Source organism: Candida parapsilosis, contig 005807, assembly GCF_000182765.1.
Source record: "Candida parapsilosis strain CDC317 annotated contig 005807".
Lineage (NCBI taxonomy): Eukaryota > Fungi > Ascomycota > Pichiomycetes > Serinales > Debaryomycetaceae > Lodderomyces > Lodderomyces parapsilosis.
Window position 1 is genome coordinate 1,859,670 of NW_023503280.1, and position 13,934 is coordinate 1,873,603.

Below are 13,934 nucleotides of genomic sequence, written 5' to 3' on the forward strand. Positions count from 1 at the left end.
ACATATATATTCATTTTTTTTAAAACTTTTTACGATCACTTTTAACTTTCTTGTAATGACTCTTTTTACCACTGGTCTTCTGTTGTTGAATCTCATGATACTTTCTCTTGAAATATTTCTTGGTATTATCATCATGCAACAACTCTTCAACCAAATTGGTCCCTTGTTGTTTCTTGGTCAACTTGTTAAAATACCCAGTATTTGATTCAATAATGGTACCCATTTGGAAAAATTTCGGCACTTGCCATTTCTCCTTCTTGTAATGACGCTTAGGGTCGAGTGCTTGCCTTTGCTTGATTATTTGTAAATCACGCTTGATAGAGGGTGTAAGTTCGGGACGTGACATGTTGAACCATTTGGTCCCACTAGTTTCACCTTGTTTGTTTTTGGATGTTGCACTCGCAGCTGCAGATGACACTGGATCATGTATCCTGGCAACTTTGTAATCCTTTCGTGTCTCTGTGTTTGGTGCTTTGCCAAAGTTTGATTCTAGTTTGGGGAGTTTTTTAATTGATGCTTCTATACTTTTAAAATCATCATTTTTGGAATGGGTGGTGGGATCTTTATGTAGTTCTTCCAGTAGTTGACTCAACAACTCATCTAAAGTTGTATCTTGTGTATTATTGGCTATCTTGTCTGAAGAGTACGATTCTGTTTCTGAGCTGTCCATTGCTACGACGAGGGATGAGGCTACGATGACGCTGATAGATAAAATTTATTTCTTTTTTGTCTTCTTCTTCTTCATCTCTCTCTCTCTCTCTCTATACAAGCGGTAGCGCATACTCTCCTTCTAAATACCATCAGAAAATCCACTAACTAATGACTTGTTAAACCCACCTTCCTTGACAGCTAACTCGTAATATCCATAGATGGTAGTCACAGCCAACAATATCGATGTACCACTTCCCAAAGTTCCCATCAAGTCACAAACAACCGACAATGCACCAATAGTGGCACCACCAAATGCAGCAGCAATGGGGATAATCTTTTTCAATTCTCTGTAAGCTGAAGTTTCCCTATGACCAGCAATAACTAAACCTTGTTCTTTAAATTGCTTGGCAATGTCTCTTGGTGATGTACCACTAATTTCAATCCAAGTGGTGGAAAACAAGGCACATGATCCAAGTACAAAAGCAATGTAAATGGTTGTCTTGATAGGATCCAATAAAGCTTCAGTAAAACTAAAAGGTGGTTGAATGTAGTAGGCCAATCCTCCGTTTGCATACAATTGCGATGATCCGGGTCTAGCATCCCAAGTACCCAAAAGTTTAATAAACAAGTTATTTGGCCATCTGATAAACAACAATTGCGAAATGATGAAAATGTTCGATGCAAGTGCACTCTCCAACATAATTGGAATATTTGAAGTGTAAAACAACCGGATTGGGTACAATCCGTATGGTCCTCTTTGTCTTGTAGACTTCATTGGCAATTCAATTCTGAAACCTTGCAAGTAAACAACAGCAAAAAATACCAAAATGGTGGCCAATAATTGAAACATGTTTGGCAAGTTTGGTCTGTAAAAAGATTCAATCAATGCTCTCTTCTTATCCTTTCTTGAACCAAGGAGATGGAACATGGAAACAACAGCACCATCAAACTCAGTACCTCTTGCAGATGAACTTGTAGTTGGAGCAAAAGCTTTCCAAAATACTTGTTCACAAGTATTTGTGGCGGTAAACAACGACACACCAGAACCCAAACCATAACCCTTTTGCAACAATTCATCCAACAAGATAACAATAACACTGGCAAATACCAATTGCAAAATCAACAAGAGACAAACACCAACACCAAGTGCTTTTGGTGGTCCATAAATACCAGTCAAGACATAGACAGTAGCTTGACCAACTGCCAACAATATAGCCAATAATTTTTGAGCCACCTGAAAAGTCTCACGATCGTGTTTGTTTTGCATATCAACATGAATCAATTTAGTTCCTTGCAACAATTGAAACAACATACCCGATGAAACAATTGGTGAAATACCCAATTCCATCAATGTACCTCTGTTGGAAGCCAACATCATTCTCAACCAGAAAAGAGGATCACTTCCATCAGTTGATGCAATTCCATATAGTGGGATTTCTGACATAACGAGGAAAATCATCAATGAAATAATTGTCCACATGACACGTTGCTGGAATGGAACTTTACGTTCAGGAGCAATTACTTCAGGCAAGAATGGCCCAAATGGTTTTACCAAATCCAACACACGGAACCCACTCATATTGTTATTTGTAGTTAGTTAGTTGTTGTGATATCTATTTGGAAAGATTATGAATGCTGTTGTTAAAAAAGAGGAAAAATGAAAAATTGTTAGAAAACACGTCAACTGAAAAAAATTGTACGAAAAGAGACTAGCACTGTTGACTTCCCAAATAGGAACACAGGAAGAGAAATTTGTCAAGAGAGTGGAGCAGTACCCAGAAAAGATTCTGTGCAAAAGGACAAAAAAGAAAGAAAAAAATTGAACTGCGTTAATGCAGACTTTATACTACCATTACAAAACCAATGGCTACAGACTGGGCAGCAAAATTGGCTCAAGCAGCAACACAACCAACTAACTCAACACAACCAACACAACCAACTCAACCGAAATTGGGTCATGACCGTCAAGCTCAACCGAAGCCAGATAAGAAGGTGAAAACATCAAGATCACCATCAAGATCACCCCCACCTACATTCAATGCTCAAGAAATCAAGCAATTCTTGCACACCAACTACCAATCATACTTGACAAAAGCACGAGAAGATAAAGATGGGGAACAGTATAAAGTTTACAAGTCGCTTGAATCATCGAATCAATGGGAAACACAAGTTGTTAATCCAAGGAATGTATTGAGGAATCGACCTCAGAGTAATACTGTTGACATAATTTTTGAAATAAATCGGTCTATTTACCAACAAAGGCAAGGGGAGAAGAAGTAATGAGAAGAATAGCAAAGCTGAACATCGAACCATTCCCTCGAGTATAAGAGTCCAACACGTGATTGTTCAACTTCACTTATGAGAAGACAAGTCACGCTTATGGCTCAGTTCAAAAACTAGTAGTAACAGGCACAGGGTAAAAGGTTTCAGCGCTTCGCCAGATAAAGTCAGCCAGTGCGACAGCCTTTCAAACTCTATTGCTTTCTTTTCAACGGATATTATATCCACCTATGTACTCTTTTTCTATTTAGGAATATAAGATTCAAATTTCTCAATTTCCTTTGTAGATCCTAACCAAACACTGGATTTGTCATGGATTCCTTTAGGTAAGATTTCCAAAATTCTTTCACCCTTGTCATTAACAGCTTTACCACCAGCTTGTTCCAACAACATGGCCATGGGGAAACCTTCGTAAAGTATTCTCAACTTACCATTTTTGGACTTGCTATCCCCAGGATAAGCGAAAATACCACCATACAATAAAGTCCTATGGATATCAGCAACCATTGAACCAATGTATCTAGCAGAATATGGTTTGCCATTTTCTTGTGGTTTTTTCAAGTCTTCGAAATACTTCTTGACATATTCTGGCCAGTAATACGAGTTACCTTCATTAACTGAGTAAATGGCTCTACTTTCAGGAATACGCAAGTTTGGTTGAGTAAGAATGAATTCACCCAATTGAGTATCCAACGTGAACCCATTGACCCCATTTCCAGTGGTCAACATCAAGTGAGCTGATGCACCATACATGGTGTAACCGGCACAAACCAATTCAGTTCCCTTTCTAAGAACATCGCTAATTGAGCCAGATGAATTTTCCGCAATTCTGTATACACCAAAAATGGTACCAACTGAAACACCAGCATCGATATTGGATGAACCATCAATTGGATCGGTACAAACAGCATAACGACCACCTCCTGGGAAAATAATCAAATCCTCTTGTTCTTCAGAAACAAGAACTTTAACATTACCAGAACTCTTCATGGCATTGATGAAAATTTCATCACCAATAACATCAAGTTTTTTTTGAACATCACCAGTGGTGTTGGCAGTGCCTGAAACACCGAGCAAATTAACCAATTCAGCTCTTCTAATGTTGTGGGCAATAAACTTGAATGCAAATTGCAACGAGTTCAACAATAAACTCAACTCACCAGTGGCATTGGGGGCCAATTTTTGTTGTTCTTGCAAGATAAACCTCGTCAATGTGACAATATCGGTTTGGACGTCCATTTGCTTGGAGACGGAATCGTGTGCGCTACTCATGATGATGTAGTGTAATGTAGTTGCAAGTTGTAGTAGTTTGTTGATGAAAAGAAGAAAGAAAAAGATTGAAATAGGGTTGTATTTTTTTTTTTGAATTGGGTCTATACCCCATATAAAAAGTAACAGTGAATAAGAAATGTCGTGTTTTATCGAGAAAGCTGGTACAAAACTTCCGTCGTTGAAAAAAGACACATTCCGTCGACGTCCGGGGTGAACCGCCACGCAAATCAGTGCAATAGAGTTTGTTTTTCCGCCGCTTTGTGGTGCAGGACATTCACGCGTAATCAACAGCAATTGAAAAACGTACGGGGGTCAGACACAAAAAAAGGTACCGACCGAGGGACTTCCGGGTTTCCGAGGTTGAAAAAAAAAAAACAACAGAATCAACTGCTGACTTCAACAAGACCAATTAAAACGTGGCTCTTTTGTATGTGTGAAACGCTGGGGACCAACTACGAAATGCAGAGACTATCAATGTTTCCGCGTCGCACACACACACGTGTGTATGTGATCGTGTGATGTCATAACCGAGTTGCGATCACATATAAGTGCTTCCCATGTTTAAAAAAGGGAAAAACGTTTTGGCAATATCCTCGTTTGAAGAAGGGGCCTGGGCTCGCAAAATGTAACATGGTTGGATATTATCAAGAATCTTTATTAAAGATGCACAAGGGGTCGAAATTTTGTTGACGAATGACTTCGCAATTACTAAAGCTGTATAGATATGCAAAAATTGAGGGAATCTTCAAAGTTTATATAAATACGAAAATATGCCATCAAGAAGAGACCACTATGCTCCCAAGTAACCCAATTTCAATACAGATAACTTTCCCTCCGCTTCTTTTCGAAATTTCAACAACTTCTTGGTGTTGAGATCCATGTGAAATATTATCTCCGCTCCGTCAATTTTATCACAAGCATATTAAAACACAATATAAACTAATCACTCTCCCCTCCAGGAAAGGATCGACTAACGAACCCCATTCAACATATCGGAACCACCCTTGTTATGTCGTTAAACCAGCATCAAATCAAGCTTCACAATGATGGTAGAGAATTCACCACATTGAGCAACTTGCCCCTCTCCGCAATTGACGCCCAAGATTTCGACCGTGTCATCATTTTGCTTCACGGATTCCCTGATGTCAACACCACATTTAACAAAGTATGGCCATTGTTGCTCTCCCACTTCAAGGAAAAGGTTTTACTCGTTGCTCCCAAATTGAGAGGATACGAAAAGTCAAGCATTGGACCTGAACACGAGTACATGTTACCTTACCTTGCTGGAGATGTTAAAGGTTGGATCCACGAGATCAATCCTCAATTGGACAAGCCTGTGCATCTCGTTGGTCATGATTGGGGTGCTATTATTGCCTTCAAGACGGCAAATTTGTATCCGCAATTGATTACATCAATGGTTACATTGGCAATTCCTTATTTAGCCAATGTTAGGGGTTATGAATTGTTGTGGCATGCACCTGAACAATTGTACTTGTCAACCTACTTCTTCACCATGCAGTACCCATGGCTATACAAGTCAAAATTGACAGAGTCCAATGATTACTTGACATATCTCTGGAAATACTGGTCACCAGATTACAGTGTGTCTCAAGAGGAAATTAGTGAAGTCAGAGATACATTCAAGAGAGATGGCGTAGTTGATGCAGTAACGGCATACTATCGCCACTTGTTCCGCCCATTGTCATTTTGGAAGTCAAGATGGCCGGTGGATTTTACAAAAGTGCCCACATTAATTTTGAATGGAGAAAATGATGGCTGCATGTCATCGAGAATTGCTGTTTTGGAACAACAAAAGTTGAAAAATTTGTACCCAAAGGCACAGGTTAAAGTTGTTCCTCAGGTGGGACATTTTTTACAAAGAGAGGCACCAGAAGTCGTTGCGGGATTGATTGCTGATTTTTTAGAGTCTATTTAAATTTTCGTCAACTTCGCCATTTGCGTAAATCATTGTCTCATCTTCAACTGTAGTGGTTATGTCATTATCGACGGGTGCATCTTTGATTTGTGATTGTAATTGAAGTAATTGAAGCTTGCCTTTGATTGCATACAAATGGGGCATTGTTCCTACGTTTGATCGAAGATCCTGTTGGAGGTCCTTGACTGAAACCGATGATTTGGCAATCAGATTCCCATGTATTAATAATATCCACTTGAGCCAGATTGGCATATTTGTAGTTGTGATTTTAAATAGCTTCTCGACATCCTCATATGACAAATCTGTCACAAGTTGTTTGACGTCGTCGTCGTTGTGTAGTGATAAACAAAGTTGGCTAATTTTTTCCTCATTGGGCTTGTCTCGACTTAGTTGCTCGTGTAATTGAGTTTTGACATCTTCCGCATCCCTTTCTTCAGTATTGTTTTCAATGTGAATCAAAGTGGATCTTTTTGGCGTGATGGAAGTGCCATTTTGGAAAGAGATGGTGTTGGTATCCTGAGTAATTCTCTGGATGTGAATGCCAGCACCATCGTGCCAGCTGACATATTTTGTATCGTCTATTGTGAGCACATAGTCGATTGAATGCGAAGTCTTTATATCCTTTATGAAATCCCCTTCTGGTGTGAATACCTTCAACAAGTCATCGCTTATGATATATACATCACCTGCGACTTGAACTTTCACACCATTTTCTCCAGCAGCCAATTTTTTGGTGACGGCTCCGTCATGCACTAGTACTGCTTTGGATTGTGATGCAGCAACAATGGAAGAGCCTAACACTTCTACCGATAGAACCTCGAACCCCGTCTCTATATCCATGTCTTTATTAAATGTATTCTTGTTGATTTTACCAATGAGAAGCCCTGAAGATGTACCGATGTAAACAATTCCACTCTTGACCACAATACTTTTAAACTCCGGAACCTTGACCTTAGTGCTCTTTCCATCTAATTCAACTTTATATACATTCCCTTTGGACAATCCCCATATCGTGTTGTCCTCAACCGCAAGTATATGAGACAACTGTATCTTGACATCATGTCTCACCACTGTCCTCGAACGGGAAGAAATAGTGATGACATGTCCAGACAGTAATAACGCAACCACTAGGTCATCTACAGCCTGAACCTTTACGGCTCCATTAGCCTCCCTCTTTTTTGTTGAGCTTGATGCTTTCCCCCAAGTGAAGTCAATTACAGACTCATCCAAAAAAACGGATCCCTCTAGTGATAAATCCCCTAAAGTATCAACTTTATAAAACTGAAACTCATCCTTATCATTTCGTGATATAAGCTTAGCTACCAGGTCGTTATAGATGCTGTACTTCATGATGGTTTTCGTTTATAGCCCTACTCTTCTACATTTTTTTACATTTTTTTCACTTCTGAGATGAGATCGCGCAAATTCCATCGGTAAAAATATCAATTCTTTTTATTCTTTTACAATCTATCTACAAGCCTTGCATTTCCACCATTTGTTGCACTTGATTGCGGCACAAATCTTTCAAGTCAGCAACATCTGCTTTCAACTCTTCAACTTGCTCCGACTTTTCACCAATCAACTCCAACATCGTCAGCTCCTTCGCATTCTTTTCCTCAATTATCTTCTCTAGTTCCTCAATCTTTGACTTTAACTCGTTTACTTGCTCATAGACCTTTATTGACTCAAGCAATTCCTGCTCCCTCAATTCCTTGACATCTAATAGCTTCTCGTATTCATCCTTGAGAGTATTTAACTCAATTTCCAATCGTCTAATGTTTGAACTCATTTTATGAATCAATTGTAAATTATTGCTATTACTTAGAGATGTTGGTACACCAAGTCCACTGGTGCTTCCGTTGTTCCCGCTTGCGGCAAAACCCAAACCAGGTGCCAAATAAGATTCTCGTTCCAGTAGCTCACCTTCACCAATCTCAGTGAAGGACGCCAGCGAGTGATTCAGAAACATGGCAAATTCTTTATTCAATGCAGGCGTGTTTGATGATTCGCCAAGACGAATTTCGTTCCAGCTCAAATCGGAGCTTATTGAACTGTCACGATTCAATTTGGGAATTGATTCTTGTGGTCCTTGTTGCTCCTTGAGTGATTTAATTGTTTCATTTAAAGAGTCAATTTTGATGTTAAGATTCGATCTTTCTTGTATGTATACTGATTGTAAACGCTCTAGTTTTTCATTGACGACTTGTATGTCATTGTCTTTGAGTTTGATTGATAGCTGCAATTCGTTCACCTGTTCTTGCAACCTTTTCTTCTCATCCTGTAGGATTCTTATATCGTTAGATTGCGACTGTAAAGCGCCATTGGCCTTGATCAAATCATTGCTCAATTTGTGTTTTGCCCGCTTGGCTACATCCAATGCCGAATTCAATGTATCTACTTTCAAAGAAAGGTTAGACTCAATCAATTTCCAATTCTCTTGCGAAGACAAGTACAGTTTCTGCAAAACATGATGCGCATCAGATAACTTTTTGAAATCGTCAAAGTCAATTTTGTCATCACTATGAGGTATTGTCGGTACCTCGTGGTCCATTCTCAACGACTCAACTTTTTCTTCCAATCGTGCTATTTCTTCTGAATAATTTTGTTTTGCTTTAGAAAGTTCATCCTTTTGGGACGCAATAATGTCTTGCTTTAATTCAAGATCCAACTCAAATTGCTTTTTTGCCATTTCATGCTCAACTTTGAGCGAGTTTACCTCTTTGGTTAATTCTTTTCTCGTTGCAATAAGCTCCTCATGCTGTTTTGACAATTCATTATAACGCGTCTCCCAATGCTTCAAACCTTCACACTCCTTCTTGCTTTCAATTAATTCCTGATTCAATTGAGAAAACTTTTCAATTAATTGATCCACATTTTTTAGTTTATGAAACTTGACTAATTCTTGGAGTTCTTGAGAGGAAATTAATACAGAATCGTGCTTCTTAGCAAATTCAGCCATATCCTCCTCCAACGTTTGGTTAGCTAACTTGAGCTTCTTTATGCTCTCATTCAAAACGAGCTCCTTGCGCGACAATGACTCTCCTTCCTTGAGTAATTGTTCAATAGTTTCATCTTTAGTTTTGAGTTTCTCTAAAAATTGTTGACGTTCCTTCGCAAACGAGTCGGGCTTTGCTTTCTTTAAATTCGCTATGTCAAGCCTTAGTTTCTCAACCTCGGCTTTATACTTTGAATCACCATCGTTGGTCCCCTGGTTGCCGGTTACTTGGGGTGACATGACCGGGGAAGTTGATTGAGCGTGGGCTTGTGTTTGAGCTTGTGTTTGAGCTTGTGTTTGTGTTTGCTCACCATCTACCAATGGCTTTGGGCTCGGTTTCTTTATTCCCTTTGCAGCTAGTGCTAGCCTTTCTTGGAGAGTCAATCTTTTTTTCAGAGGTTTTGATGTTGGCACCTCTGATTGAGCTGGTTCGATGGTTTGGTTCTCAAACGAATCCTGGTTTGTCTCGATTTCACCTTTCAGAACCCCACTGGCATTGTTCAACTCTTCCACAGATTCTTCCTTTCGGCTCGAATCCTCTGTTCGATCATTTGCGTCAGTCATGCTAGTGGAAAGCTCTGCATGCGCTAGGCAAGGCTATCTTCGCCAGATCACGAAATACAATGCGAAAAAATATATGAAGAAAAATCGTGCTACCAGTTACAAAATATAAAAATCTCTTTTTCACTATAATAATACAAAATACAAATTTAAAATAAAAGCTACTGTAAGAAAAGAGTTCGAAGGGAACCCTCTTTCAATCATTGTGAACAAGCATATTCCATCTAAGGACGGTTAGTTCGCTGCTGTTGAGGCAGGGATTGTTGGTTAGCATAAATACCTGATCCTAGAGCCAGCTGCTGTTGTTGCTGTGGTTGAAACTGTGACGCATACAAAGTTTGTTGTGGTGTAGCCTGGTAGTATTGTGGTGTAGACGTGGATCCCCCTGAGCGCTGTGGTTGTATTTGCAGAGTTTGTTGTGGGACTAAAGTTGATGTGGGCTGTAAACCCAGGTAATACAACCCGGAGCCAGAGACCGGTACCAGCGATGAATCATTCGAAACATTTGGACGTAAGTTGGGTGGAGCAGAATAGCCATAATAGTACCCAGAGTAATCGTTTGGTTGTGTAACGTATTGTTGTGTAGGTACAGGCATTTGTGATTGTTGTGGAAGCAGGTACTGTGCTGGCTGTTGAACGTGCGGCTGTGCTGCATGGTCTTGTTGGGCAAAATTAGGCTCAAGTTTGTCATCCTTATTATGGCCCCCATTTTGGAAATCGAGCTTCGACTTCCGAGGTCCATGTTTCTTTGTAACAATATGAGTATTCAAATGGTTCAACGATCCATAGCTTTTCAGACAACCAGGAAACGAGCACGGGTATTTTCTAACAATTTGATTGTATCTTCTTCTAAAACGTCTGCTTTTCTTCTCTGGCGGTACATGTGTATGAAGATCTTGTTTTGATGTGGATGCTGGCACCGCCGACGCACTATTACCAGAATACAGAAATCGAACAGCACCAGATGCATTAGTAGAAGGATAGGCTTGTTGAGTGTACTGGGTCATTCCAGCATACGCATTCTGCGGCTGCAAACTGCTTTGTCTCTGGTACGGGTCGTAGTTCGATTGTTGATACGATGAATATATAGAGGGTTGAACGTTGTACTCGTAAGGCTGTTGCTGTTGTGTTTGGGTGTACAGTTCTGGTTGTTCTGTCTTCATTGTTGAACCCAAGGGGGGTAAGGTTGTCTTATTATCTGTCCCATATCCACTAGCGGTAGCCGCGCCTCTTTGTTCACTTTGGGTATTGATCTTGTCCGTGGAAGACATTTTTGTTTGATGACCCGCTTTCTTATCGTATATTCTACTTCTTGTGGTGATATCTGAGCTCTAGTTGCCCTTTAATTGATGAATGAATGCAACACACTACTTAAATCTTTTAGATAGATGTCTGTTTGAATATTTCACTCACTTCAAATTGTTATTGAAACTTTAACTTTGCAAAAAAACCGCCTTGTAAAATCTCAATAAAGTAACACGATTTTGGAAAATTAAATACCACACGTGTAAAGCACAATGAAAAGTTTGAAAAAACTGGTGGTATGGCACAAATAGGTTGCTTTGTGAGGTACTTTTTAGGTTTTGAATATTCGTGTCGAAAACTGTGTAGCTAACGGTGGGGCTCCTAATATGAATATTTAGCTGCTCAATGAATGGTTTATAATCTGAGCGTTTGTTGTGTCCAGATGAATTTATGGTGACAGAACGGATGTTGATCTCGATAGTGCCGTTGTTTACTTCAAGGTCACTCTTCAGCCCTTTTCAAGTAAAATTATCTAAAACAAATGAATGTAACAGGAACACGGTGACCGTACGTGGATGTTTATGCTTTTACCCTTGAATGTGAGATCTGATTCTCCTTTGGGGGGTAGAAGTTGCCAAAAGTAATAATTCTGGAGTAAGATAATAATTAAAGAAAATAATATTTGACATGTAATATATCCTTTATACGAAATCGGTTTTTTTTTTTATATATTTTTCAAAACAAATGGTTCAGTATTGTTTGACGGTGTTTTTGTGAGAGAGAGATACATACAGTACATCACAATAGAGTGCATTGTACACATAGTTTAAATTTAGTTAGTAAAAAAATCCTCTTGTGTTTTAAAAGTTGTTAAGTTTAATGGAAAAAAATCAGACAATAAACTGCATCTTCGAAATTTTAATTTTAAACTCTGGCGCGTGGAAATATAATAACTTCACAAAGTTTAGTGTAATGTTCATGCAGTGGAATTTTCTAATCAATTTTAGTAGTAGTCGCACGGAAGCACACACACAGGGTTTCAAACATTTAATAAATACAATAAGGTTAAACTTCATAAATGGGGGGGCAAAAAGGTGGGAAAGTTCAACTACAAACGACCTTTCTCTTTTGGGCTCTAAAAAATCTTCTTTTCGAAAGGAAAAGTTCGAGTATTTGTAGTATTTGATATCGGTCAAGTATAGCCGAGTATCTTGCGACCGTTTCACAATTATTATGTATTCAACCATAGACAAAGATTTCGATTTCTTTGTACTTTTATGGGGGATATCAGATGGAACAAGAATAGACGTTGTGCAGTAAAAGCTGTTAGATCCTTTTTTTTTTCATTGTACTTAATGAAGCCACCAACTTTAAGCAGTAGTTCCAACTTGGAACTAGCGCCCGATAGAGAAAATAATGGAACAAAGATCCAATTTCATTTAACAATAATATGGTGTTAGTGATCAACGACTAAATGGTGTTAGTAGAGTTGCATCACTAAAAATACTAGACTAAATCCTTTGTTAAACTAGGTGATTGAATACGTGTCTCCTATTGTTATGTATAATCTAAGTGAATTTTTAGTGTATTGATTCCAGAATTGCCCTCTCTACAATGCTTTGCTTTGTGGACTTTAAAACCATCGAGGTGTTCAGATTGGGCGTTGTCCGTAGAAAAAACAAAACAGAAAAACAAAAATCAAACCATTAGTTCACACGTATATGCATCTTGTCCTAAAATAAAAAGAGGACAAATGCTTTGAGGGGTTGATTTTCTTCACTGTATCATCAGTGAGCCCTGGAATGTATAAAGTTTGTCAAGAAAAGGAGAGTGTGAGCATTTCGTGATTGGCTCTAAAGACAATTCATTTTTGGCGCTAATCGTGAATATTGTCACTAAACCAAAAAGTGAACTTTAGGATAATCAGACCAAACTCGGCCAAGGTTAAATTCACATGTATAAGCTGGTGGAAAATGCACAAAGCTTTAAATTTGTAATATTAATAATCAATTGTTTGTACTAGAATAATATGCAAGTAAAAGCGCACAAAGCTCTATCTTTCCCCAACAAATCACGCATCAAAATAACATTAAATGCATGGGTTGCCCAACATTCTGAAGATTGTTTTTAATAAATGGTTACTAAATGGAAGCATCTAAACAGACAAGAAGAACTGCATAATTACAAAATCACCCTTTTCTTTAAACTCCGTCTATTATTATACATTCATCCTTCGGAGTGGCTTGTTGTATAAAGTAAGGCACGAAAATAAAGTGTGTATCAGAATTAAAAACTTACTAACACTTAGATGGCAGACAGCCGTGTCTTTTATGGAAAATTGACTATCTCCTCCGTTCAACGATTTGTTGATTCTTTCCTACGTTTCAGCTGTTCAACAGCGTTTTGTATTTGTTACTTCTTTGCAGTGTTTACACGACTGGTGATTCCAGTTGGTTTTGTGACATGTAGGTTACAAAAGGGAAATAATTCGAAAGAAGAAACACTATTGTGTGTGACTTGCTTCTATGTGATTTCTAAAAAACCTTAATCTTTACCAAGAAGAAGATTCTGGTAAAACTTCTTTCTAAAATCGCATCGCTTCTGCTTGTATGCTTTTCCCCGTGAAGAAGCTTCGATAAGTCCGTAACGGCACCGGCAAGTTATACAATAGCATCACAATGACGTAAATCTCTAAATCTATAATGAAATTCATCGCACAAATAGAACAAAAACAAAGACTTTTTGTCATTTTTTGATCGCTTTCGCATATTCCAATAACCGTGTTTATTCAATTTTATAAATCCGAGCGCTTAAATCCTATACACCGAAACTAAAACGTAACTAAAACAGAGATTTGGGCTATAGATAATTTGCTCAAATTATGGAGTTCCGCATGGGTCTCTAAAGGAGTGTTGGTGATTATTTTAAATCCTTTGACGTGTGGTCTAAAAATGGTACAGAAGACCCACAATTTGGTCTTCATAACCTTATTTC

General features: G+C 38.6%; 8 protein-coding genes across 8 annotated transcripts; 2 read left to right on the forward strand and 6 right to left on the reverse strand. All coding sequences in view use genetic code 12, as the record gives it.

Moving 5' to 3' along the window:
- Nucleotides 1–19: 19 nt before the first annotated feature.
- On the reverse strand, nt 20–670 carry CPAR2_808030 (uncharacterized protein; the record flags this gene model as incomplete). The annotated part of the gene is made up of 1 exon (XM_036808717.1): nt 20–670. The coding sequence occupies one exon, from the start codon at nt 668–670 to the stop codon at nt 20–22; it is 651 nt and encodes a 216-aa protein (XP_036665426.1).
- Nucleotides 671–790: 120 nt separating this feature from the next.
- SEC61 (translocon subunit) lies at nt 791–2,230 on the reverse strand (the record flags this gene model as incomplete). Its single annotated transcript, XM_036808718.1, has 1 exon — nt 791–2,230. One exon carries the CDS (start codon nt 2,228–2,230, stop codon nt 791–793), a length of 1,440 nt encoding a protein of 479 aa, XP_036665427.1.
- Nucleotides 2,231–2,514: 284 nt separating this feature from the next.
- CPAR2_808050 (uncharacterized protein) lies at nt 2,515–2,931 on the forward strand (the record flags this gene model as incomplete). The annotated part of the gene is made up of 1 exon (XM_036808719.1): nt 2,515–2,931. One exon carries the CDS (start codon nt 2,515–2,517, stop codon nt 2,929–2,931), a length of 417 nt encoding a protein of 138 aa, XP_036665428.1.
- A 243-nt stretch (nt 2,932–3,174) lies between these two features.
- Nucleotides 3,175–4,203, reverse strand: FBP1 (fructose 1,6-bisphosphate 1-phosphatase; the record flags this gene model as incomplete). The annotated part of the gene is made up of 1 exon (XM_036808720.1): nt 3,175–4,203. The coding sequence occupies one exon, from the start codon at nt 4,201–4,203 to the stop codon at nt 3,175–3,177; it is 1,029 nt and encodes a 342-aa protein (XP_036665429.1).
- Nucleotides 4,204–5,212: 1,009 nt separating this feature from the next.
- CPAR2_808070 (uncharacterized protein) lies at nt 5,213–6,139 on the forward strand (the record flags this gene model as incomplete). The annotated part of the gene is made up of 1 exon (XM_036808721.1): nt 5,213–6,139. One exon carries the CDS (start codon nt 5,213–5,215, stop codon nt 6,137–6,139), a length of 927 nt encoding a protein of 308 aa, XP_036665430.1.
- UTP9 (Utp9p) lies at nt 6,125–7,489 on the reverse strand (the record flags this gene model as incomplete). Its single annotated transcript, XM_036808722.1, has 1 exon — nt 6,125–7,489. The coding sequence occupies one exon, from the start codon at nt 7,487–7,489 to the stop codon at nt 6,125–6,127; it is 1,365 nt and encodes a 454-aa protein (XP_036665431.1).
- A 121-nt stretch (nt 7,490–7,610) lies between these two features.
- CPAR2_808090 (uncharacterized protein) lies at nt 7,611–9,698 on the reverse strand (the record flags this gene model as incomplete). The annotated part of the gene is made up of 1 exon (XM_036808724.1): nt 7,611–9,698. The coding sequence occupies one exon, from the start codon at nt 9,696–9,698 to the stop codon at nt 7,611–7,613; it is 2,088 nt and encodes a 695-aa protein (XP_036665432.1).
- Nucleotides 9,699–9,919: 221 nt separating this feature from the next.
- WOR4 (Wor4p) lies at nt 9,920–10,966 on the reverse strand (the record flags this gene model as incomplete). The annotated part of the gene is made up of 1 exon (XM_036808725.1): nt 9,920–10,966. The coding sequence occupies one exon, from the start codon at nt 10,964–10,966 to the stop codon at nt 9,920–9,922; it is 1,047 nt and encodes a 348-aa protein (XP_036665433.1).
- Between the last annotated feature and the right edge of the window lie 2,968 nt (nt 10,967–13,934).